At 42.7% G+C, this 25312-nt stretch overlaps 1 protein-coding gene across 8 annotated transcripts in view; it reads left to right on the forward strand.

Moving 5' to 3' along the window:
• Window positions 1-24102, forward strand: part of LOC103008617 (protocadherin alpha-C2) — a 155138-nt gene extending 131036 nt beyond the window's left edge. For 7 of the 8 annotated variants that reach the window (XM_057541362.1, XM_057541356.1, XM_057541366.1 and 4 more), the window contains one exon: window positions 21425-24102. In XM_057541362.1, coding sequence (XP_057397345.1) covers window positions 21425-21735 — 311 coding nt within the window. In that variant the 3' untranslated portion in view covers window positions 21736-24102. The remainder of the gene's footprint in view (window positions 1-21424) is intronic. The other variant, XM_057541357.1, reaches the window with a different exon arrangement.
• Window positions 24103-25312: the final 1210 nt, after the last annotated feature.

Here is a 25312-nt window from a genome sequence, read left to right on the forward strand (position 1 = left end):
GAATTCTAGCTTGCCACTCAGCAATTGTATGTTCCTGGGACCATTACATAACTTTACTGAGTCCCAGTTTCTTTCTCTGTAAAATGGAGATAGTAGTAGCGTCTACCTTACGGGGTTGTTGGCAAGAATTAAATGAGATAACACACAGCCTGGAGAACACTGTTTAGTAAATGGTAGTTATTTTTATGATTTTTCAAGGTATGAGTCTATCCTTCAACTTCAGAATTTAGGTCTGAGTTGTTCTGAGTAGTCTCTGTGGGAAGGCTTTATTACAGAGCAGATTTTTTTTTTTTTTTAAAGGATTTTCTTATTTATTTATTTATTTATTTATTTATTTTTGGCTGTGTTGGGTCTTCGGTTCGTGCGATGGCTTTCTCCAGTTGCGGCAAGCGGGGGCCACTCTTCATCGCGGTGCGGGGACCGCCCTTCATCGCGGTGCGCGGGCCTTTCTCTATCGCGGCCCCTCCCGTCGCGGGGCACAGGCTCCAGACGCGCAGGCTCAGCAATTGTGGCTCACGGGCCCAGCTGCAGAGCAGATTTTTTAAAAAGCGCCTTTTTGTGTCCTTGGGGGATTGTTTTTGCCCTGGTTTGCTGCATCTCTTTACTCTGTGGAAAACGGACAGTTTATGTGCCCTAGTTTTATAGGGAGATTCATGCTCTTGTCTTAGGGATTCCTACCTCCCTGACAAAATCACCTCCCCACGGAGGGACTCCATGGAGACCTCCATCTCTGATTCTCCCCCAGAAAGAAGCCATGATCCTTAAATTTGGGGGAATCCATATAGGAGTACCGTCAACATGAATTTTTCCACATCATGAGTGACTGCAGCCTCAGGCCTTGTTTGAGAATTTAGAAAGCATGCCGTTCCACTAACCTGCTCACCCTCAACTTCTGCTGTTGTCATGGCAACGATAGTCCTGGGAGATGTGTGCATATCTTTATCAGGAAAAAAAAAATAAGATCTGCGATCTATGTGGGTGGAGCAGCTCCCTCCCATCAGTATCCTCCACTGTCACCTCGCATCTCACAGCCCAGGAGTGCCAGCTTGCCTTAGTCGTGTCTAGTAGCCGAGGAAAGTAAGTCCTTGTGTAAGATACACTTTTACTTTCCGGGGGTGTGGAGCTCATCATGTCTGTTGGAGTTCTCTATGTAGCTCATCTTGCGTGTTCTGACCTGGCCTGGAGGGAGGGAGTGAGGTGGTGTGAGAAGGGGAATTAGAATCCTCTACCCAGGAGAAGCTGGGAAGTTTAAGTCTCTGCTGGCTCCATCCGTGACTTTCTTCAACTCCTTCTTAGGAGAACACTCTGCACCTCTATTTTTAATGGTCATGTAAATAAAAAACCAGAATGAAGAATTCCTGCTTTTCCTGAAATCAAAAGTTTCTGTTGAATAAATAGATTCTGAGATATTTCTTTCCCTCCACCCTGTATTCCCTGCACCTCTCTCATTTTTCCTACACCCATTCTTCCAGGTTTGGTAGCCCTGGGCAGGATACAGTCAGGGTTGGGGCCGTGATACATAGTAAAAGAATTTCTTCTGTGTCAGAGACCCGCAACAGATCATGTGCCTCCTGAAAAGCGAATCCCTTGAGCACTCAGACGTGTGCTCCTGGGCATACATTTTGGAGAGGAGAGTGCAGTGAGGAGAGAGGAGGAGCAGGAACCATTCTCTTAGGCTGCAGTTCCCTTCAAATCCCGCAGAGGCAGAGAAGCAGCTGATGCAGGGTCAGGAAATGGACACTCATTACAGTCCCTCTGGTTATCATTGGTCCATCTAATGAGCCACTGGAGCAGTACAGTCTGGCCCCTGCAAACTTCATCATGAGAAACAACTTTTGCATATGTCAGGAAAATAATACACTTCATTCTTCTTTTGTTTGAGTGTTGCTTGGGACAGGAGAGTTTCTGAATAGCACTGCCTTCTAGCTTTCTCTACACACCGTCCTTTGTAGCTGAATTTTTAAGCCCCTTATCGAAAGGGAAATTCAAGTTTCTGTTGGGGAGATCCTAGGGTCTCAAGGACCAAGGAAGGCATTAGCTGAGAGAAGGGAAGAAGTTGTGTGTGTCACCAACTCTGCTACCTGACTTGGCTCAAAGACGACAGGCCACCTGTGTGTTTGAGAGCTTTGTGGGGAAGCGGAAGTGGCGAGTGAGAGTCAGCAGTTCATTCTGTGGGAAAGAGTGCTTGGATTGTACAGAATTGGTGGGCTTGGAGCGCCTCCCTGGGAGGTGCTTGGACAAGAAAGACCTATTTATGGCCTGGGTTGAGGGCAGAGGGGTAGTGTTAACTTGTAATGCCTTTAAGATTTGCAGCTCCAGCAGGCGTTGCCCTCAGCCTCACTGATTCTAGTAAACTAGAAACGAGAGCTGGTCCCCAGCAACAGCAAGGATCTTTAATGACAGATATTTTCAGAGCAACTCAGTCCAGATTCCAAAAGAACTTGAAAAGTTCTTTTTCTCAGAGGCACTCACCTTTGCAGTTGAGGAGGTCATTGGCTAACCTGGAGAAACATATTCAGGTCAAGCACTGGCTGGAGACCAGGGGCCTCTAGGGGAGGGTCATAAGAGAGCTCAGTGCCAGGAGGCCTGGAAATGAGACTGTGGGTTGGAGAGGAGCCTCTCTCTGCCTCAGCGCTTGGAGCTTGTTACCCACAGTTATAGAAAGGACAGGGAGCAGAGATGGATGCTCTTCCACTCTCATCTCAGTGAGTCCGGGAGCTTCCTCGGCAGTACGCTGCCTGGAAAGGTCTAACTCCAAGGCAGTGGGCTCGGTGAAGGATGGGAGAAGGCAGGCCTGAGGATGGCAGTACCAAAGGAAATAACATGCGTAGTATTAAAATAGGAAATGGAGAGCTTTGTAGAAGTCAGACTCAAGAGGTTAACTACAGAAGGTTAGGGTGAGAAAAGGTAACTTTCAGGAACCAAATTTGGATCCACAAGACAACAGGAATGATGAGAAGTTTATTGTTGCTAGAGTCGTGGCCCTGGGCTGCTGAATCCCAAGCAGAGTACCCTAAGCCTCCAGATTATAGCTGCGATTGCATGTGAAAAACAACCAACCAACTTTAAAAAGAAGGAAAGCCTGTCCTGTACAGAAAGTCTGAACAAACAAGTTTGTTGTTGATGGTCCAAGAAAGCCTGCCAGCTTGGGTTTACTTCCAACATTGGCCCAATCCCGTGTCCAGAGCTGTTGCTCTAGGTGACATCGTGGGCCAAGCTGAGTAGTGAGGTGACATTCCCCAAGTCACCTCTCTTATTTTCTTTGACTCTGCGTCGTAGATACTGTCTTACCCAAGCCCACATATGTCATATGTCTGTTTCCATAGTCACCTGGTGTCACCCAAAGGTCCGTGACAAAGCTAGAAGCTTCAGCCAGTGTAAATGACTTACGTTAGATGCACACCAAGCTCCATGTCAGAGTTCTGGGGGGAGAAGGGCATCACCAGATGTGTAAACAGCCCTGAGGTGGATGCCCTTGAGCCTGTGAGGCTGGCTCTGTGTGTGATGATGAGCAAGGAATATTAGAAGTTAGCAGAAGTTCCCTTCTCTCAGCTAATGCCTATTAGTAGGGAGGTGTGTGTGTCAGTTGGAGGGTCTTTGTCGTTGAAGTTTCAAAGTTTTTGAATCCTGTGCTGTTGCCCCCCTGGGTTGTAGAAATAGTATTTTAGAACAAGAGAAAGGAAGACTGTATAATAGCTGTTATTTATGGAGAACTGTGATAAGGACTTTACATGTACTGCGTCCTTAAACAAGAGAGAAGTGATTATTATTCCCATGTTCTAGATTAGGAAAATTGAGGCTCACAGGAATTAAATGACTTCCTTACAGTCATCCTTCCTTACATCTAGTAGGTGTTTTTTGCTCACTATTATATTCCCAGTGTCGAGGCAGCTGTCTAGTACATGATGGTGCTTAATAAATATTTGTTGAACTCATCAGGGAATAGCAATGGCTGAGGCAATATCTGAACCCATGTCTGCCTGCTGCTGAACCCTATGCATTTAAATAACACACTGCTGTTACTTTGTCCCACTTGCCAGGTGAAGCGAATAGTTGGGTAACTAGGAGAAGACTGTTCACTGTCTGAGTTCCAGGCCGACTGTAGGGGTCTATAGTACTTTCCCATTCCTGCTGTAATCAGTTTCCACAAACTTTGTGACTTAAAGCAATACAGATTTATTATCTTACAGTTCTAGAGGTCAGAAGTACAAAATGGGTTTTACTGCTGCTAAAATGTAGGTAGGTTCCTGCCACTATGTAACAAGGATCCACTTTCCTTCAGTTTCTAATACTATGTTCCTCATTTCCATCTGAGTCCTCTCTGGCAGAGTCGTTAATATCCATATTTCTACTAACAGTCTTTTCAAGGTAATCCAGGCAATTTCTCCATGCTCCTCAAAGTCCTTCAGTCTCTGCCCACTGCCCAAATTCCAAAGCTACTTTTACATTTTTACTTATTTGTAACAGCAACACCCCACTTCCAGATACCAAAATCTGTATTAGTTTCTAGGGCTGCCATAACGAATGACCACAAACTGGGTGATTTAAAACAATACAAATTTATTACCTTATAGTTCTGGAAACTGGAAGTCCAAAATGGGTTTTACTGGGTTAAAAATCAGCATGTTGGAGCTTCCCTGGTGGCGCAGTGGTTAAGAATCCGTCTGCCAATGCAGAGGACACGGGTTCGAGCCCTGGTCCAGGAAGATCCCACATGCCACGGCGCAACTAAGCCCGTGCGCCACAGCTACTGAGCCTGCACTCTAGGGCCCGCGAGCCACAATTGCTGAGGCCCGCGTGCCTAGAGCCCGAGCTCTGCTACAAGAGAAGCCACCACAATGAGAAACCTGCACACCACAACGAAGAGTAGCCCCCGCTCACTGCAACTAGAGAAAGCCCGCATGCAGCAACGAAGACTCACCCAAAAAGCAGCCAAAAAAAAAAAAAAAAATCAGTGTGTTGGAAGGACTGCATTCCTTCTGGAGGCTCTAGGGGAGGACCTTTTTCCCTATCTTTTCCAGCTCTCAGGCTACCTTCATTTCTGGGCTCAGTGTCTCCTTGCTCCATCTTCAAAGCCAGCTACATAGCATCTGCAAATTTCACTCTGACTCCCCTGCCTCCCTCTTTCTCTCATAAGGACCCTTGCGATTACATTGGGCCCACCTAGATAATCCAGGATTATCACTCTAACACAAGATCCTTAATTTAATCACATCTGCAAAGTCTTTTTTACCATGTAACATAACATATTCACAGGTTTCAGGAATTAGGACGTGGGAATCTCTGGGGCACCATTATCCTGCCTACCTCAGGGTCATTCATGTGCAGGCAGCAGTGGCTGTGTGTGTCTGTGTGTAAATTTCAGTAGGGACGAAGGTAAAATAAGGTGCATATTAGGACCCTGAAGAGGGTGTAGTCAGTGTGGACTAGACTTTAAAAGCCTTTTAAAAGCTATTAATTGCCAGAAGTTTGCTGGAGACATATTCATCACCCCCTTTCTCTCCAGATCTTAGCTAATTAGCAATCGATGCATGGGGCCACCTGAGGAAATCGAAGTTCAGAATCAGGCTTATTATTGGTAAAGAAGTTCTGGAGAATGCACAGGGCCTCTAGCTCCCAAATGCAAGGGAAGAAAATCAAGAATGGCAGACCTCTCCCTTAGTGAGGAAGGGGAATTGTCCTGGTTCGATTGGCTGAGCTAGAGCAGAGAAAGAGAATTAATTAGGTAAGAGGTATGTCATGAAAGAACAGTAACTGTTGATGCTAATTTGGCACAATCAGGAAACACAATCCAGGGAATTCCCTGGCAGTCCAGTGGTTAGGACTCCACCTTTCAAATGCAGGGGGGGTGGGTTTGATCCCTGATCCCGGAACTAAGATCCCACATGCCGCGTGGCACAGCCAAAAAAATTTTTTTTTAAATTTAAATTAAAATAAATAAATGAATAAAGTGCATGGTAGCTAGTAGAAAAGTCAGTCATTATTTCTAAATCTCACTTTTCCTCAGGGATGCCTCCTGTGTCAGGGGCAGGGTGGTTGTAGGCCAATTCTATGGATACACATGCATTCAGGATTTGTTTGTTTTTTAGGAGCATTTGCATAACAAACCTATTCTCACACTAGCTACCTCCTTGAGATCCTAACAGGCTAAGCACTTCGAAAGCCTGGAGCATCTCAGCACCCTCAGCAGCTCTGACTGGAGACTAAATCACCCTCTTGCCTCTGACAGTGACTAGCCATGAGACCCATGGAAGGTTCTCCTTGGAGGCCAGCATCCCCTAGAGGCTCCTTGTGTCACTAAGATGTCGATGGGACTGCTGTCCCTCAATCTGCAGCCAGTGGGGTTGTGTTTAGTCAATGATCAGTGTCATGTCAATTTCCCTCTGTTGGACCAAGTATAAATTGATTCTAAATATCTGCCTTGGGGAAATTTCTGTAGGGAAGATGAGCTTTTCAGTGTGCTCTCTCTAATTCTGAGCACTTAGAGATATAAATTAGTTTCCTTGGTCTTTTCTCACTCAGGGTCACAACCTTGCCTCCAAGATACTAGCCTTCTAAATGGTTGTGATTTGAAGGGCACCAGGAAGATCCTCACAAAACTCACCTAACAGGCAGGTCGCTAGAACTTTACCATTAACCACCACCACTAGAAGCATTCTCTTTTAAAATACCCATTCATTCATTCATTCATATCCTCTCTCTTCCTCCCTCCCTCCCTCTCTCTCTCTCTCTCTCTCTCTCTCTCACATGCACACACATACACACACACACACACACACACACACACACACACATAAAGTATTAGACTATACTGTCCAAGGGTACTCTCCTTGGCTTGGCTTCAGTGTAGAATTTGGTTGGAATTTCCTATAGTCATTAAACAAGCATTTGTTAAGTACCTGCTTATAGCCAGTCTTTGTTCTAGGTGATGCGAATACAATACTAAATATAACACAGTCCTGTCCTCATCATCTAGTGGGGGAGACAGAAATGTAAAGAAATAAGATGGAAATATTACAGTGTCAGGACCGTAATAGTGCCATGTATAGGCAGGTCCAATAAGGAAGCTGGGACAAACCACCAGGGCCTGTCGGTCCAGAATGGGACCCAGAGTCTATCTATGTTGTAATCCATACAAACCCCATGTAAATATGGTCAGCTGGTTCATCTTTCCTGATAAGGACCTCTTAATTGTTTTCACAGGGCCCAAACCCTCCCTCAGCAGCCATGAATGTTAGATATTGTGGGAGCCCAGAAGATGGAATTGGGAATTTAGGGGACCAGATCAAAGAGTATGTGACATTCAATACTGGGTATTGAAGGATGGTACGTAGAATGCGGGAAGAAAGAGAGTTCCAGACAAAGGGAACAATACATGCGCATGTGTGAGCCTTAAACCCAGAAGGCATAATCTGGGTGAACTGAATGAGTGCATTTGATGGGTGGGCTATGGTGGAGGACTGTTGGGAAATGAGATCAGAAAGGTAGACTGGAGTCCGATTTTGTTGGGCTTCAACAATCCTGCTAAAGAATTAGAACTTCCATTCAGTTGCTGGCAGTGGAGAGCCACCAGGTTGGTTGGTTTGTTTTTAAGAAAGGAGCCTCTGTTGAGCCTCTATTGAGCCTCCTTAGCTCCACTGAATCTGCAAAAATCATCCTGTAATGTGTCAAGACAAATTCATGAGCTATCGACTTAACTGTTTTCTTCCACCTAAATCAGGGATTAGAAACTTTGAGTGTCTAGAAATGTGGGACCAAGAGGGTGATGAATGCAGCATTTTTGTAAAAAGGCGTGGCCTTGGAAATGTTCTTAGGTAACTCTGCTGGACTTGGTTTGATGGTGTCTAAGAAAATGTGGAGCGTGAAGGGAAGGCTTGTTTAAATTTTGCCTGTGTTAGCTTTTTAAGGGAGGTAGCATGGCATTGCACAGTGCCTCGGCTCCCTGTGGTACAACTTCATCATTGTGCCTCAGATTTATTAATGTGTAAAAAAGGAAAGACTGGAGGCTGCTGTAAGGATTAAGTGAGATGATGCCTGTGAAATGCTTAGCACGGTGCTTAGCTCATGGTAAGCACTCAAAAGTGTTACCATTTTCTCAGTTTAATACACCTGGCACTTAGCACAATACCTGGCACTCAGTGAATAGGATTCACAACGTCTTTGCTAGATGAAATGGAATGGTCTTAGGGTGCACAGAGTCGGGGGATGGTGGTGGTGGAGAGGGTTCTCCCCAACGACACTCATCCTCCTGCCCTCCTCCCTGCAGTGTTCTGACAGCACCTCCGTTTTACACCCTCAATGCAGAGGTATCACGGTTTGTCTAGAAATGGTTGCTCAAGGCCGCAAAGTGACACAGCAACAGAGAGCCTGGGATTGCTGCTAAATCTTAAGAAGAGCAGATTGTGACAAAGTATGGGGTGGGGGGAAGAGAAGAAGACAGAGAAGAGAAAATGTGAAAACCTAACGAAAACCAGACGCAGTGTTCTCACTGAGTGACATGGTGATGCCTCGCCCAGTTTCAGGTGGGACAGGCAGGGTGAGACCACTGTGAAGAGTCACGGTCAGGTTGCGGTACTGAAGGAGGAGCCCAGCGGTGGGCTCTGGGGTCCAGGCAAGGCTGCTGCGTGGGGCCCGGCACTTGGAAAATGCCCTGTTTGGTTTAATACTATGCTTTTGCCGCCTTGAAGTTCTTAATCATTTTTTAACAAGGGGCCCCCCATTTTCATTTTGCAGTGGACCCTGCAAATTATGTAGCTGGTCCTGGGTGCAGGCTACCTGGGGCAGTGACATTTTGCCTCAGCTAGCTTTTGAGCTAGTTTTTGAATTTGCAGCTGATTAAGCAAGTAGGCTGGGCTAGTATTCTTTTTAATCTCTCTGTCTCTAATTCTAAAAGGACAAAAATCATAACAAATTAAATCTGTAAAAACTAAAATAAAATGAGTACGGGACTTCCCTGGCGGTCCAGTGGCTAAGACTCCACACTTCCACTGCAGGGGGCATGGGTTTGATTCCTGGTCAGGGAACTAAGATCCCACACGCCACGTGGCACGGCCAAAATAAATAAGTTAATTAATTAATTTTAAAAATGGGTAGCACCTTACTCCCTAACTTCAGTCATCCGCTTCCAACAGTTTAGTGTGTATCCCCCAGATTTTTTGTACTGTAAAGTTTAAAGTACTGTATTATAAAATAATACGCAGTTACATTGTTGATGTAAATATTAAACAATACAGCATCATTTACGTGAAAATATTCAAGTTTCCCTCCATTCCACTCCCCTTCAGTGAGGCAACCACCGTTAACAGTTTTGTATGTATGCTTCAAATATATTTTTTAATTAATAAACTTTATTTCTTTAGAGCAGTTTTCGGTTCATAGCAAAATTGAGTGGAAAGTACAGAGAGTTCCCGTAAGCTCCTGTCCTCACACCTGCCCAGGCTCCACCACTGTTGTTAACCAGCACCAGGGCGTGCATTTGCTACAGTTGATGAACCTATGCTGACGCATCACTGTCACCCAGAGTCCAGAGTTTACACCAGGGTTCCGTCTTCCAAATATTTTTCAAATTAATTTTTAATTACGTAATTGATGTATGAATGTTTTTTCTATGTCTACTAAAAAATATGCAGGCTTTCAAAAAGCAAAACGGGATAATATTATGCATATTAGTATATAGCTTGTTTTTATTTTTTAACAAATACCTTTCCAAGTCACTACATATAGACCTGCCTCATTCTTCTTTAATAAGGACATACACTGTTGTATGTCTATATTATGTTATTTATCCAGTTTCCCATTGGTATATATGGTTTTTAAAAAATATTTATTTGGCTGCATCAGGTCTTAGTTGCGGCACGCAGGATCTTTTGTTGTGGCGCGCAGGCTCTTCCTTGTGGCACGCGGGCCTCTCTCTAGTTGAGAGGCAGCACACGGGCTCAGTAGTTACGGCGTGTGGGCTCTCTAATTGTGACAGGCAGGTTTAGTTGCCCCGCAGCATGTGGGATCTTAATTCACTGACCAGGGATCGACCCCACGTTCCCTGCATTGGAAGGCAGATTCTTAACCACTGGACCACCAGGGAAGTCCCTATTCGTTTTTTAAACAACGTACACATTCTTTTTTTTTTTTTTTAATATTTATTTATTTATTTATTTAGGCTGCGCCTGGTCTTTGTTGCGGCACGTGGGATCTTTAGTTGCGGCATGAGGAATCTCTTAGTTGAGGCATGCGGGCTTCTTAGTTGCGGCATGCATGCGGGATCTAGTTCCCCGACCAGGGATTGATCCTGGGCCCCCTGCATTGGGAGCATGGAGTCTTACCCACTGGACCACCAGGAAGTCCCCACATTCTTATACATATATCTTTTGCACTCCTAGTATTATATAGAATAAATTTTCAGAAGTGGGATTATTGGTTATAGGGTATGAACATATCAAATTGGAGCTCTCTTATCTGGGGTTGACTGCACTTGTTACACACTCCCTCTAACCCCCACCTCTATGTCACTTAAACTCAGTGACACCATCTTCAAGGGACTTAGCCCTCAGGGTTGAGAATACTGGAGCACCGAAAGGAGAGAATTTACTTGTGAATAATAACAGTAATAGCTCACCTGCATTGAGCACTTAAACCATGTTTTGTGCACTCTAGCCAAGTATTGTTCTAAACACTTTACATGTATTAACTCCTTTAATCTGTATAACCACCCACAGAGATAAGTCTATTATTATACCCATTTTAATGCTTAGGAAACTGAGACACCTGGGGTTAAGTAAGGTCACACATCTGTCTAGTAAATGTTGGGGCCAGGATCTGAAGCAAGGCTCTTGTGCTCTTAACCTCTGCACACACTCTCTCTAGAGAGTTTAATGCCATAAAGATGTCAGAGTTTCTCTACCTTGTTTATTCCTTAAAACAATATTGCATTTATTCATTTACTTGTCTTTTTCTACACTGTAACTCTTTGAGGGCAGGGTACCTGTCCAAGTATTCTTCATAACCCTATACCCTAATTCCTAGCACCATGTCTGATTTATTGTACATAATAAATAAATTTAGTTGAATGGATAACAATGCCTCTGGGAGGTAGCTACTATATCCATTTTACAGATAAAGAAACTACAAGTCACTGTCACCCAAACAGTGCAGTAGAAAAGACTGGAAAGCGGAATCGTGGAGCTGCAATTTGAACCCAAGGCTTTTGATACCTAATCCAGGCTGCTGTCCACCTTGCCTGAGCTGCCTCCTTCCTGCCTGTTTCTGAGGGCTCTGGAGAATGGCTCCCTACCTAGCAACTGTTTCTAAGCTGGAAGACTCACAGCTAGCCAGTTTTAATGATCCCTGGGAGGCGCAGAGCCTGATGGGAGGAGGGCCCCTGGAAAATAGTTTCTGGAAGCAGTGCAACCAGGAATCAGTTGTTAGAGGAGTCAGGTTCCTTAGAGGACTACCGCGTAGTAATAATACGTATCCTCTATTTCGGCTTCTGCATGCCAAATGTTATTCTGTGTGATTTATGAGCATTGTCTCCTTTTAATGATCACAATCCCATTAGATGGATATTGTTATCTTTGTTTTACATGTGAAAGAATACTGAGAGGCTGAGTGACTTGCTCAAGGTTACACAACAAATAAGTGCTAAGGCTGAGATTCAACTCAAAATGTGTGACCCCCAAATGTTCATTTTAAGCATTCTGCTACCCCAGGTTATAACAGCAGCTGGGGCAGGGGACATTGTAAGAAGAAATTGCCCTCCCAAGACCCTGGAGGACTTTAGTGATGAGAAAATAAGGTAGAGAAAACCACGCAGCCTGAGCCCTCCTAGGTGCCGGGGTCACAGAAAGAAGAAATGTTATTTTATTTTGTTTTTTTAGCTGGCTGTGGAGAGCTAGGAAGATTTGAGACCAACCATTCCAATTTTTGAATCTGGGTTCTCAGCACGTGGTGTCTTTATAGTCAACCTAGAAATGGCAGAGTTATTTTGGGCACAAAGCAAGAGCTGTGGCTTTAAAAATATGCCACTGCATTTATCTCTTCCGCTCCAAGATTACTGAAAATTAGCCCAGCTGTGGCCTGAGGCACCAAACAGCCGCACAGTCTTCTTCCAGCTCACTCAACCCACCCTAAGCGGGCGAAACACCCAGAAGTGGCAGCCTCTGGGGAGTGGCTATCGGATTAGTTCCCCATCACCAAGCCTACCTTCTGATGACACACACACACACCATCCCTTCCCAGCTACTGCAGGGATCAGGATGCTAGGCCTGTGAGTCAGCTCAGCTCTGTCTTCTCCCCCATCCCCAAGGCTTCAATAGAAGTAAAAAATAATAATTCTAATATTGAGCTGAGGAGTCAGTACAAGAATAATTTTTCAGCTTTATTACCAAATCACTGTTTGATTCAGGGCAGACAATCTTGCGGTAATTCAAGCCTTCACTTTCCTTATCTATAAAATGGAAATCTTAAAAATATATATTTTTATAATATATATATATATATATAATATATGTATATGCAAAGTGCCTAAGAAAGTACCTGGCCCATAATAAGCAATCGATTGATATTCCTTAAACGAGTGAATCTTCTGCTACTCTGATCTTACTAACAGGTAAAATGTGATGAGCTTTTACTTTATGCTAGGCACTGTGTTATGTGCTAAGGATAATTACATTTAATCCTGTAACAACCCTATGAGGTGGATGGTATTATTCCTTTACACATGAAAACTGAGGCCCAGAGATAATTAATTTGCTAAACATCACGTAATTTACATGATGTAGCCAGATTTAAGCCTAGTATTCTGATTATAGAGCCTAAAGTCTTAAAGAGAACAGGGAGTATATTTTTACATTCCCCTGTTTCCATGGCAAATTCTTTCCACTGTCAATTGAAGGACTAAGAAGCAGTGGGGAAATGCCCAGGTGGTTTTAGCTTTCTTTCCCTGTCTCTGATCCTGGACAGGATTTGGGTTTCCAGCCATCATCCTCCTGTGTTTTGTGGGCTGTAATTACTCAGATTTACTTTGCCCAATTCATAAAGGATCGAGTGAGGGAGAGGAGGCAGAGCTTGTCCAAGCAGTCCACAAACCCTGGGATGGTGGGATAGGGGGTGGGGAGGGAGCGAGATATGGTTTACATCCTGGTCTTTCAGTGGGTTTGATGGCAGATGCTTTTTGCGTTTTGGTCTGAGCATGTATAATTCTACAATCTGCCAAGTTCTGGTAGAGAAAGAGAGGGAGAGACAGAGAGAGAAAGACAGACAGACAGACAGACACACACACACACACAAGAAATGGTTGCTCAAAGCCACAGAAGGCTCAAATGAAATTGGAGCTGCTTGAAGGGCCGCAGTGGCTGGCGGGATGGGAAAGGAGTCCAGGAGAAGCGAGGTGTCCCTGTGCAGAAAGCCTGGGTGTTCACTTGCAAACCCAGAATCTGCACAGCCTTCCGTGCCCTGACCCTTCCCTGCGCGGCCAGAGGCAGCAGCAGAAGCAACAGCCCGCGCCGGAGAGCAAGCAGTCCAGGGGAGCTGCCTGGTGGGGCCGGAAACGGCTGTAATCATTTAATAGCCTTTGCTGGCTGCACGGACCTAGCGGAGTGGGCGGTAGGCAGGCTCCAGAGTGCTGTCTGGCAAGATGGTCCCCGGCTTTAATCAAAATGATGGGTTTTCTGGAAGCTCTTTATTAACCTCAGCACCAGAATCCCAGAGATGGTAACAAAGGGATGAATGGGGAGCGAAGGGGAGGGGCTGCAACCTGCCTGCTGGGCTGCGATTTTCCGGAGCTGAGCGCTCCCTCCCGCAGTCCCACCCCTCCCCCCACCGCCACACTTCTTTCTATTGATTCTCGCTTAGAGGCTCCTGCCTGCATCGCCGTCTCCCAAATGGTGACTAAACAGATACAGCCAGAGCCATTGCTACATTTGTAGAATGCTTCAGGGTTTTCAAAGGGCCTTCATATACAGCTCAGGATGTGGGTCTCGTTCGTAACTGGAGCGAGACTACCTAGATTTGAGTCCCAGACTCCACCAGTTAGTAACCCTGTGACGATTGGTCCTCAGCCTCTTCATTTATAAAACCAACATATCTATAAAGCAGACATGGATATTGGCAATATCTACTTCCTATGGTTCTTGTGAGGAGTAAAAATTATATAGCATATGCAGATCCGCTTAGCCCAGTGCCTAGCACATAGGACGGCAGAGTAAATGTTAACTAATTCATAACCCTGATGAAGACAGGAAGGTGATCACCTCCATTTTATGCCTGAGGCAACTGAGGCTCAGAGTCGTTTATGTAAATTGCCCAGGACTATGTACCATTAAGTGATAGAACCAGGGCAAGCCCTCAAGTTCAGAAGAGCAAAGCAAGAGGAGAGGAAAAGAGGATTAAAAATCCTCCAACATTCTCCAGCCTTGCCCCTCTAAGAACTTTCCTGAAAGTACTATTGTTGGTCAAAATGACTGTGGGTTGTTCTGTTAGGGGAAGTCTGTGTAAATCAGATAAACGTCTCCTGGCCTTAGTTGGTTGTCCAGAGCAGATTAGAATAGGGGTTGGGGGTAGGTTTACAAGTCTGGCATTTGCTTCACAATCTTCAGGACCTTCCCTGGCATCTGCACTGGCAAAGCCTCCAGCTCAATTGTTCCCAGTCACTGAGGCTAAACTCCAGCCAGAGTTAGTTTAGAATGAAAGAAGAAAGTAGTGAATGTTGCCAAAAAGACCCTGGGCAGTGTCTAAGTGAAGTGCTTAAAGTGGGTTATTGGATTAGGTGAAGTGGTCAGCTACCCCCATAAGGCAGTTTTTAAAGCTGCAGATCTATATGCCTTCGTGAAACAAAAGTGTATGTTGTTCATATTTTTACATGTATCCCTACCTACTGTGGAGAAATCAGCCAATTAAAAAAAAAAAGGCAAAACCTTTTACTATAATTATGATCATACTCTATTAAACTTTCATATTCCATTAGGTTGTAATCTGAATGTCAGGGAAGGGCTGATCCTCCGCTGCTTGATGTCTCTCAGAAGTCCTCCTTCTAGGCTCTAGTAGATCCATTCATTTGGGTCGTGGCTGTGTCTCAGTCTTGTCTTTGTGAGCCAGTGAGCTGGGTCCCTGGGAGCAGAGGCGAGGGGACCTGTGGGAGGTCCCAGGAGGCGGGGAGGGAGACAGCACTGAAAGAAGAAACATTCCCTTGACTGACCTGAGACTGGCCCTGGGCTGGGGTTAGGGGCAAAAAAGGTGCATCTTCCTTTCTCATCTTTTCCTCATCTTCCTTTTTCATCTTTCTCATGAGATACTCTCATCAAGGAGTATCACCTTGATTCTGCCCCAAAGTCACAGCATTTTATAAGCGAAGCTGGCCAAGGGCTTCAGTGCTCTTGGCCAAAAGGGACTCAGATTTAGGAGGTCAGTAAATGTTGTTTGTCACAGCCTTAAGATATTATTTCACCTGAATGAACCCTCAGAGATGTTTGCGCACACATCAGCCAGAACAGGTTGGGTACAAGGATCCGGGAGGCACTGGAGAAACCAGATCTTGTTCTGCTCTGCAGAAGCTGAATATGAGGAGGATGCACCTGAATTCTTCTTGGAGTGGAGGCTGAATCAGACCCAACCAAGACTCCCAGCAAAGGCCAAAGAAGCTCAGTGACATGTAAAAGAAGCTCATCAACTCTTAGGGATCCTGCTGTGAGAGGCTCCCTCCGCCTATAGGCACGGCCATTAAGGTCCTTTAACTCTGCAAGATAAAAATATCTCTGAACTCTGCATCTCCAGATGACAGTCCTAGAGGCCTCATACAGAGTCCTGGCTGTGGTCAGAAAAATTTCCATCCTGGACTCTGTGAGAGCAACTAAAGGACTACAGAGTGCTGTTGAAACCCAGTTCTCCTAGGCGCCAAGTCAGAGGCTTTTAAATGCATTTCTCACTTTTGTCTCAGTCTCTCAGGGGCAGGGCCTGTATTTGAAAGGTCAACAGGCAGATTCTGGCTGAGCTCAATTGCAGATTTGATTATCTTAGACGAATCGAAGAAATCAGTCTCAGAGAAAAAAATATCTATATCCCTATGTCCAAAGAGCTATAGTGTCAGCTCTGCCAGGGCAAGCATGCTGTAGCAAAGGGGTTTATGGGAGAAAAGAAACTCTCCTACTCCCTTTCCCTACAGTCTGCTGGTATTTGGACTAAATTTGCAATATCCTTACCCTGCCGTCCTGGCCCTGAGAGCTGCGCCATGTATAGTTGCCCATGTGTGATTCCATTTATTGAGCTCTTTCGTTGTGCTGGAGTCAGCCTCAGCACTTCACATGCATTTCCTGCTTGTCTTTAGGGACTCCAGAGTGCGGCAATGGAAAGTTATTTGATCTGCTAAGGAGTGGGCACCACTTCCATTTCTCACATCAGTCCTTTCATTCATCCATCCAGCAAGTATTTATCAAACACCTGTTATGGGCCAGGAATTGTGCTAGACACTGGCTACACACTGGTGAATAAAACAGATACATTTCCTTATAGAATAGATTACTAAAAAGAACCTGCTGTATAGCACAGGGAACGTACTCAATACTCTGGCGTATATGGGAAAAGAATCTAAAAAAAGAAGAGTGGATATATGTGTATGTATAACTGATTCACTTTGCCATACACCTGAAACACAACACTGTAAATCAACTGTACTCCAGTAAAAATTTTTTAAAAAATTAAAAAATACATACATATTTTCTGCTTCTCTGGACCTTACAGTGATAGAGATAGGGGTGAAGGGGGTGCTGCTTGGCTAGGATGGTCATAGAAAGCCTCTCTGAAGAGATTTCAATTAAGCACAGACTTGAAGAATGAGGAGTCATGCTAAGCATGGAGGGGAGACCATTCTAGGCAAAAAGAAACCATATGTGTACAGATTTTGAGGCAAAAACAATCCCAAGGGGTGTTGAGGAATTGAAAGAAAACCTGTGTGGCTGGAGGATAGTGGTAAGAGGGACACTTGTAGGTGAAATTGGAGAATAAAAAATAACAGGCTATTGAAGGGCTTTGTATACCATGTTAAGGAGTTTGTTTTTTTTCTTCCTCTCAAGGCAATAGAAAACCTTCAAATAATTTTAAGCAAGGGGAGTGATATAAAATAATTTCTATTTTTTGAAGGATTTTTACTGTGTGCATGTTATACTTCAGTATTTTAAAAACTGAGAAAGACTTTAAGGAATAAAGATGACTCTGGCTATGTGTGGAAGGTTAGAGAGAGGCAAAAGTAGAAGCAGGCTGAACAAGGAAGAGGCTATTGTTATATTTCACATACAAGATAATCGTGTCCTGAAAAAAGGTAGCAGCAGTGAAAATGAGAAGAGGACAAAGTCTAGATATGTTTAGGAGGCTGAAATGACAGGTGTTGGTATATTATAAATGAAGAATAGAGAAAAATGAATAATGGCTCTGAAGCTTCTGCCTTGAGCATTGGAGTGAATGGCATATCATCGATTGAGACGAGAGATTTAGAAGGGAATAGAGGAGAGGCATCATGAGTTTGATTTCAGATTCCTTCAGTTTGAGTTGCCCATGAGACTGCCAAGAGGAGATACCAGATAGGCAGTTGGATACATGAGATTGGAGAGACCTATGGGCTTTAAGTATACATTTGTATCTCATCAGCATATTTAGATGGTTTGTTTACCCATGGACAGGCTGAGATTCCAAAAGGAGAGAGTGAAGAGAAAGAAGAAGAAAAGGTCTAGGGCCAAACCCAAGGAAGCTGCAATACATAGATAAAGAGAATCCTGCGAGGAAACTGACAAAGAACAGCCAGAGAGAATGGTCAGGAGAATGGTTTGATAGGGAACTCATAAAAAAATAAGTGTTTCAAGAAGGGGATTACTAATGCTGCTGAGAAGTTCAGTAAGATGAAGACTAAAATGTGACCACTGGCTTTGGAAGTAATATAATCAGTGAGCTTGCCATGAGCAATGTTAGAAAAGTAGTGCTCAAGGATGCCAAATTAGAGGAGATTGAGAAGCGGTGGAAGGTAAGGAGATGGAAGTAGCAGATGTAGAGAATCCCAAACCACAATCAAACGTAAACTGTTTATCTGGCAGAACTTTTCATGGCTCCACCAAAGAAGCAGTGTCAGATACATGAACACTGCTGTGATGCCAAAAGGTTTCAATGTCATGGCCACTGGGATCACTTCGCTCAGAGAGACCATTACTCTTCTTCTCTAGCTCTGACCTCTACTCTTCTAGAAGTCATTGGTATACTTTATGGTGTGTCTTCCAACCAGACTCTTGGGAAAGTCTTGCACTGGAAGCCCCTGTGGATGCGTAATCATTTTCTCAAGTCTCAGCGTAAATTTCACCTCTCTTCTGGAATCTCAATTGACTTTCTCAAGTGTAATAATTTTTGCCTCTTGGTCCTATAATACTTTACATGTACCTATATATATCTTTTTTTTTCCTCCTATATATATCTTATCTTTTATTTTTAATTGAGATATAATTGACACATAATATTATATTAGTTCCAGGTGTACAACATGATTTACTATTTGTATACATAGTAAAATGATCACAATAAGACTAGTTAACATCTGTCACTATATATAGTTACAAAAAAACTTTATTATGATGAGAACTTTTAAGATCTATTCTCTTACCAGCTTTCAAGTATGCAATACAGTATTATTAACTGTAGTTACCATACTGTACATTACATCCCATGACTTATTTATTTTATAACTGTAAGTCTGGACCTTTTGGCACCCTTCACTACCACCACCACCATCTAGCAACCACCAATCTGTTCTCTGTATCTATAAGCTTGTTGTTTTGTTTGTTTTTTTAGATTCCACATATAAGTGAGATCATATGGTATTTGTCTTTCTCGGTGTTATTTTGTCAAATATTTAAATATTGACTTATTTCACTTAGCATAATGCCCTCGAGGTCCATTCATGTTGTCACAAATGGCAAGATGTCATTCTTTTTTATGGCTGAATTTTTTTTTTTAATATTTATTTATTTATTTTTGGCTGTGTTGGGTCTTCTGTGTGAGGGCTTTCTCTAGTTGCGGCGAGTGGGGGCCACTCTTCATCACGGTGCGTGGGCCTCTCACTGTCCTGGCCTCTCTTGTTGCGGAGCACAAGCTCCAGACGCGCAGGCTCAGTAGCTGTGGCACACGGGCCTAGTTGCTCCGCAGCATGTGGGATCTTCCTAGACCAGGGCTCGAACCCGTGTCCCCCGCATTGGCAGGCAGATTCTCAACCACTGCGCCACCAGGGAAGCCCCCTGAATTTTATATATATATAAAATTCAGCTGTGTGTGTGTGTATGTGTATCACATTTTCTTTATCCATTCATCCATCAATGGACACTTAAATTGCTTCCATATCTTGGCTATTGTAAATAGTGCTGCAATGAACATGGGGGTACATATATCTTTTCAAGATAGTGTTTTTGCTTTCTTTAGATACATACCCAGAAGTGGAATTGCTAGATCATATGCTAGCTCTATTTTTAATTTTTTGAGGAACCTCCATACTCTTTTCCATAGTGGCTACACCAATTTACATTCCCACCAACAGTAGACAAGGGATCCCTTTTCTCCATACCCTCACCAACACTTGCTATTTCTAGTTTTTTTGATAACAGCCATTCTAACAGGTGTGAGGTGATAGCTCATTGTGGTTTTGATTTGTATTTCTCTGATGATTAGTGACATTGAGCACCTCTTCACGTACCTGTTGGCCATCTGTATGTCTTCTTTGGAAAAATGTCTATTCAGATTTTCTTTCCATTTTTCATTCAGATTGTTTGGAGTTTCTTTAATATTGAATTCTATGACTTCTTTATATATTTTGGACACTAACCCCTTATCAGATATAGGATTTGCAAATATTTTCTCCCATTCTGTAGGTCGCCTTTTCATTTCGTTGGTTTCCTTCTTTGTGCAGAAGCTTTTTAGTTTGATGTAGTATCATTTGTTTATTTTTGCTTTTGCTGCTTTTGTTATCAGATTCAAAAAAGTCATTGCTAAGACTGATAGTAAAGAGCTTACTGCTTATGATCTCTTCTAGGAGTTCTATGGTTTCAGGTCTTATGTTCAAGTTTGTAATCCATTTTGAGTTAATTTTTGTGTATGGTGTAAGATAGAGGCCCAGTTTCATTCTCTTATATGTGGCTGTCCATTTCTTCCAACATCATTTATTGAAGACACTGTTCTTTTCCCATTGTATATTCTTGGCTTGTTTGCCGTAAATTAACTGACCATTTTTGCATGAGTTTATTTTTGGGCTCTGTATTCTCTTCCATAATTTGTGTGTCTTTTTATGCCATTACTGTTTTGATTACTATAGCTTTGTAATATAGTTTAGAAGCTTGGTGCCTCCAGCTTTGTTCTTCTTTCTCAAGAATTCTTTGGCTGGGGCTTCTCTGGTGGTCCAATGGTTAAGACTCCATGCTTCCACTGCAGAGGGCACAGGTTTGATCCCTGGTAGGGGAATTAAAATCCTGCATGCCACACCGCATGCATGCATAAATAAATAAATAAATCTAAAAAATAAAATAAAAAAATGCATTGGCTACTGGGTTCTTTTGTGGTTCCATACAAATTTTAGGATTGTTTGTTCTATTTCTGTGGAAAATGCCATTGGAATTTTGATAAGGATTGCATTGGATCTATAGATTGCTTTGGGTAGTATGGGCATTTTAACAATATTAATTCTTCCAATCCATGAGCATGGAATATCTTTCCATTTGTTTCTATCTCCTTCAATTTCTTTCATAAATGTCATAAAGTTTCCAGTATACAGGTCTTTCGTCTTCTTGGTTAAATTTATTCCTAGGTATTTTATTGCATATTCTGCTTTAATCAAGTACATTTCCTGCCCCACTCCCAGGCAGGGTAATCACAACCAGATATTCTTTTTTTTTTTTTTTAACATCTTTATTGTAGTATAATTGCTTTACAATGGTGTGTTAGTTTCTGCTTTATAACAAAGTGAATCAGTTATACATATACATATGTTCCCATATCTCTTCCCTCTTGCATCTCCCTCCCTCCCACCCTCCCTATCCCACCCCTCTAGATGGTCACAAAACACCGAGCTGATCTCCCTGTGCTATGTGGCTGCTTCCCACTAGCTATCTATTTTACATTTGGTAGTGTATATATGTCCATGCCACTCTCTCACACAACCAGATATTCTTTAGAAAATTCTTCACAAAGAACCAAAAATATGTTACTAGAAACCTAGATTTCTGGACCCTCTGGTGAAAAAAATCTGCCTTCCTGCTTGTTTCCAAACATTGGCCTTGCCCTAGGCTTGAAGAAATAACTCATGATTTCATGGGGGCCATGACCATCTGTGCAGCCTCTCCTGTGTTCAGGCTCTTGGTGTGGCATATGGAAAGCATATGTTGACTCTGTGACTGACTTGCAATGGTTTGTCTTGCAGAACCAGAGGCAGGAGAGGTGTCCCCTCCAGTCGGTGCTGGTGTCAACAGCAACAGCTGGACCTTTAAATACGGACCAGGCAACCCCAAACAATCTGGTCCCGGTGAGTTGCCAGACAAATTCATTATCCCAGGATCTCCTGCAATCATCTCCATCCGGCAGGAGCCTACTAACAGCCAAATTGACAAAAGTGACTTCATAACCTTCGGCAAAAAGGAGGAGACCAAGAAAAAGAAGAAAAAGAAGAAGGGTAACAAGACCCAGGAGAAAAAAGAGAAAGGGAACAGCACGACTGACAACAGTGACCAGTGAGGTCATCTAATGGAAACAAGCCACTTAGCCAGTTTTTGTAATAATGGCAAATCTCTCCCATGTAGCAACTCCCTACTCCTTTTTCCTATCCACATGAGCCCTTTCTTATAGACCTCAGAAATCTGCAGAAAGTTCCCTATGTCTGTCTAGATCACATTTAACAAGTTTTGTCTTAAAAGCTTTACTAAGTCTGGTGTTAACTCTCTCTCTCCACTCTGGCTTGTTTTCAGAACCTAAAAAGCAGACCCAAGTCTCCTTTCTCCTCCGCCACAAAGGAGAGGCTTCCCAGCCCCGCCAGTGAGAGGTTGGACTCTCTGCCCTGTGCTCCGGGGATCCTGTCTTGATGACACTTTCAGGGCAGGCTGAAAGGTTTTGAGATTGAGCAGCTTGAGTGTCTGTGGCCGCTGGGTATGTGTGGCCACCGGGGAATATGTTGGCTGGGATGGGCCAGATTAGACTAGGAGGGCTGGGAAACAAAGGCAAATCAACAGTGGGAAATGTGAAACGAAAAGGTACCAGACTTCCTAAATCTTACAGCTGAAGAGGCGGTGGCCACCCTCTAGCAGACAAAACTCCCCCCATTGACAAGGCTTTAGGAATCCCTAAGTCTCTTTCTTGGCTGTGGTGTCATTATACCTAAAACCTGCATTTTACCTACAAGCCAATAGTTCAATGTTTAACAGGGGGCCAACCAGGGCAACAGAAGCAGATCTGATGTGTTTCCTGTATATGTCCTTGTGCTCACTTTATTAAAAATTCTTTTGCACACAATGTTATGAAAAGGTCAGATTCTTTTCCGACAACACATATGCAAAAGCAAAAGAAAACCCCAGCACCTCACTTTATGCTGTTTGTTGATAGATTTATTTAAAAAAGAGAAAATCTATAACTATAAATCTTTAAAGAGAAATATGATGAATTCAATTCCCCTAAACTATCCTCGAAAGAGAATTCAGTCTACAGCCATTTAAATGATCATTGCTGCTACAGAAGTGCTTTAAGAGAATTGCCTGAAACATCTGTGTTATACCGGCCACCTGCCAATCACAGCTTTACTCTTTCAGGTCACTCTGGGGCTGCCTCTTGCATGTATTAATTACTAAATAAATGGATCTTTCTCTCTCTGTTTTCTAAGAAACAATTATGTGCACTTTGAATACACAACCTTCTCTAACCAACTATATCAAGACCCAGAAATTGAAGAAAAATGTTGTTTTCTCATACATACAGTGAGCAGACTTTCCAATCCTCTAATTCTGTGATTTGTCTTGGTGTGATCGCCAACACCTTCTCTTTGGTTTAGTTTTCCTTTTCTATAACACTCTGAATTGCTAATCTTGCTAACACCTATGATGTTACCTGAGCTCAATCTCCCATATGTATGCTGTATGCTATTATAAGACTCCTGATATATATTTACTCTGTGCTTGTGTATGTGAATGTTACTGCAACTATTACCTAGAGTGAACTTTAAGCTTTATTGTTGAATGTAATTCCATTATATTTCCTTTTGTACACCTGTGAAAAAGTGCAGTAGAGTTTTTTTAACCATTGTTAATCAACTTTTGTGTATGAAAGACACAGTAAAATTTCTTTCTTAAATCAAGATACTGGTGATTCAAGGAATTTTATTTATGGTCAGCCAAGAGCTGTCTCTTGCTAAGACTCTTGCTGGCAAGGGAATGGATAAAGCTGTTTTTCTCTAGTAACAGTTCTGGAATGCATACTGAAGATATTTCCTGAGGGTGTGCAAGCACAAAATTTACCAATCTGACCTCTTTGAAGTCACAGAATACTTTGAAATTCTAACAATATCTGGAATATCAGCTCATAGAGAATAATAAAATTTACTGTCACCTTAAATAAGAAATTTTAATTTGTTAAAATGTACAATTTAGAAGTTTGATTAATTATATTATCTTTTAAAAGTTAACATAAAAGAGGTAGGAGTCTGTTATTAAAAGCATTAAATCTCAAAAAAAAACCCAAACAAACCTGTTTTTTCTACTTTTAGCTTCATTCTCCCATTTTTTGAAGGGTGTGTAACTTCGGCTCTGCAGGATTGCATGGGGTAAAACTTATTGCTAACACATGTGAACCATTGCTACATTGTAGGTTGTGATCATTTTGCCCCACTGAAACCCATGTATCTGACCTTACGTGCCTTTTGAATACTAGGAGAATCGGGCTAATTTATTAATGATGATAATTATAATGCATCTGTACAGCACTTTTTACATTTGCAAAGTGCTTTCCAATCCATGTTAGTTACTAGTTATTACAGCTGTAAGGATAAAACACGTCATGTGGATTCATTTTTGATTGGTACTATTGGTATTTCCTCTGTTATTGCTAATAAATGGAAAATGGTGGTATGAAAGAAATGGTGGTCATTTCTAAGAGGAAGAGTAGGAGAAAATAGAACACTGATTATTATTAGCTATTATGATTGAAGACGCTTGCAGTGTAAAACTTACCATATCATTCTCTGGCTGTCTCCCTGGCTATTATGTTCATTACTAAGGCATGACACCCAATGGAATCAAGAATCAAATTCCACAATATTACCAGAACGGGCAGCCAGGAGGTTTCCGGGTCACTTCCCAGTACACCATTTCAGTCTTCTCTAATAAAAATTGCAACAAACCAATTTTAATCACTAGGGCCCTCCAGTCATCTTGTTCATTGTTTGTTTAGCCCTTGTACCTCTCTACAACTGGGAAATCAAATGATGCCCCCAAGAAATTAACTTTTATTGAGTACAGGGTGTGTGCCAGCTAGTGTAATAGGTAGGCTCATAGTACATGTTCTGTAGCAAATAGATGATATTTTCCTTCTGTAGTTAAATTTTTGTGAGCATAGGCTTTAGATGCAGTGATTCTCAAGTAGGAACAACTTTGCCCCTCAGGGGACATTTGGCAACATCTGGATACATTTTTGTTTGTTATTTGGGTGGGGGGCTACTGGCATCTAGCGGGTAGAGGCCAGCAATGCTGCCAAACACAGGACAGCCCCTCACAACAAAGAATTTTCCAGCCGCCAAAAGCAATAGTACCAAGATAGGGAGATCTTGAGATGGATCGGCTGTAAATTTGTTGTCAAGTCCATTTGTGAGATGGAAAGGGGACAACATTACTAATTACTTCAGGATACAAGATGTAAACTGGGACTAGCTCAGGCAAACTGGGATGTATGGTGAATCTACTTAGAGAAAAAAATAAACTGGTATTAACTCTGTCACTTACTGGCTGGGGAATCTTGGACAAGCCACTACTCCTCTCAGTTCTTCAGCCTCCATTTCATCATCTACAAAATAGGCATAATTATAATACAGACCTTATAGATTTGTGGGGAAGATTTAGCGAGATAATCTCAAAAAGGTTTTAGCACAATGTCTGGCATACCATAATGCTCAATATATAGTTATTATTAAGAATCCTTTTCTTCCATTTCCTCATCCGTTTTTTGAAAGATTTAGCTATTACCCTCAGGACACTTTTCCTACTGATTAAAATGCAGATGGGGGATGGTAAAATAACATACTTGGCAATGAAAATATTTTTACTCCACTTTTATG

The sequence above is a fragment of the Balaenoptera acutorostrata genome, chromosome 2 (assembly GCF_949987535.1).
Source record: "Balaenoptera acutorostrata chromosome 2, mBalAcu1.1, whole genome shotgun sequence".
Classification (NCBI taxonomy): Eukaryota; Metazoa; Chordata; class Mammalia; order Artiodactyla; family Balaenopteridae; genus Balaenoptera; species Balaenoptera acutorostrata.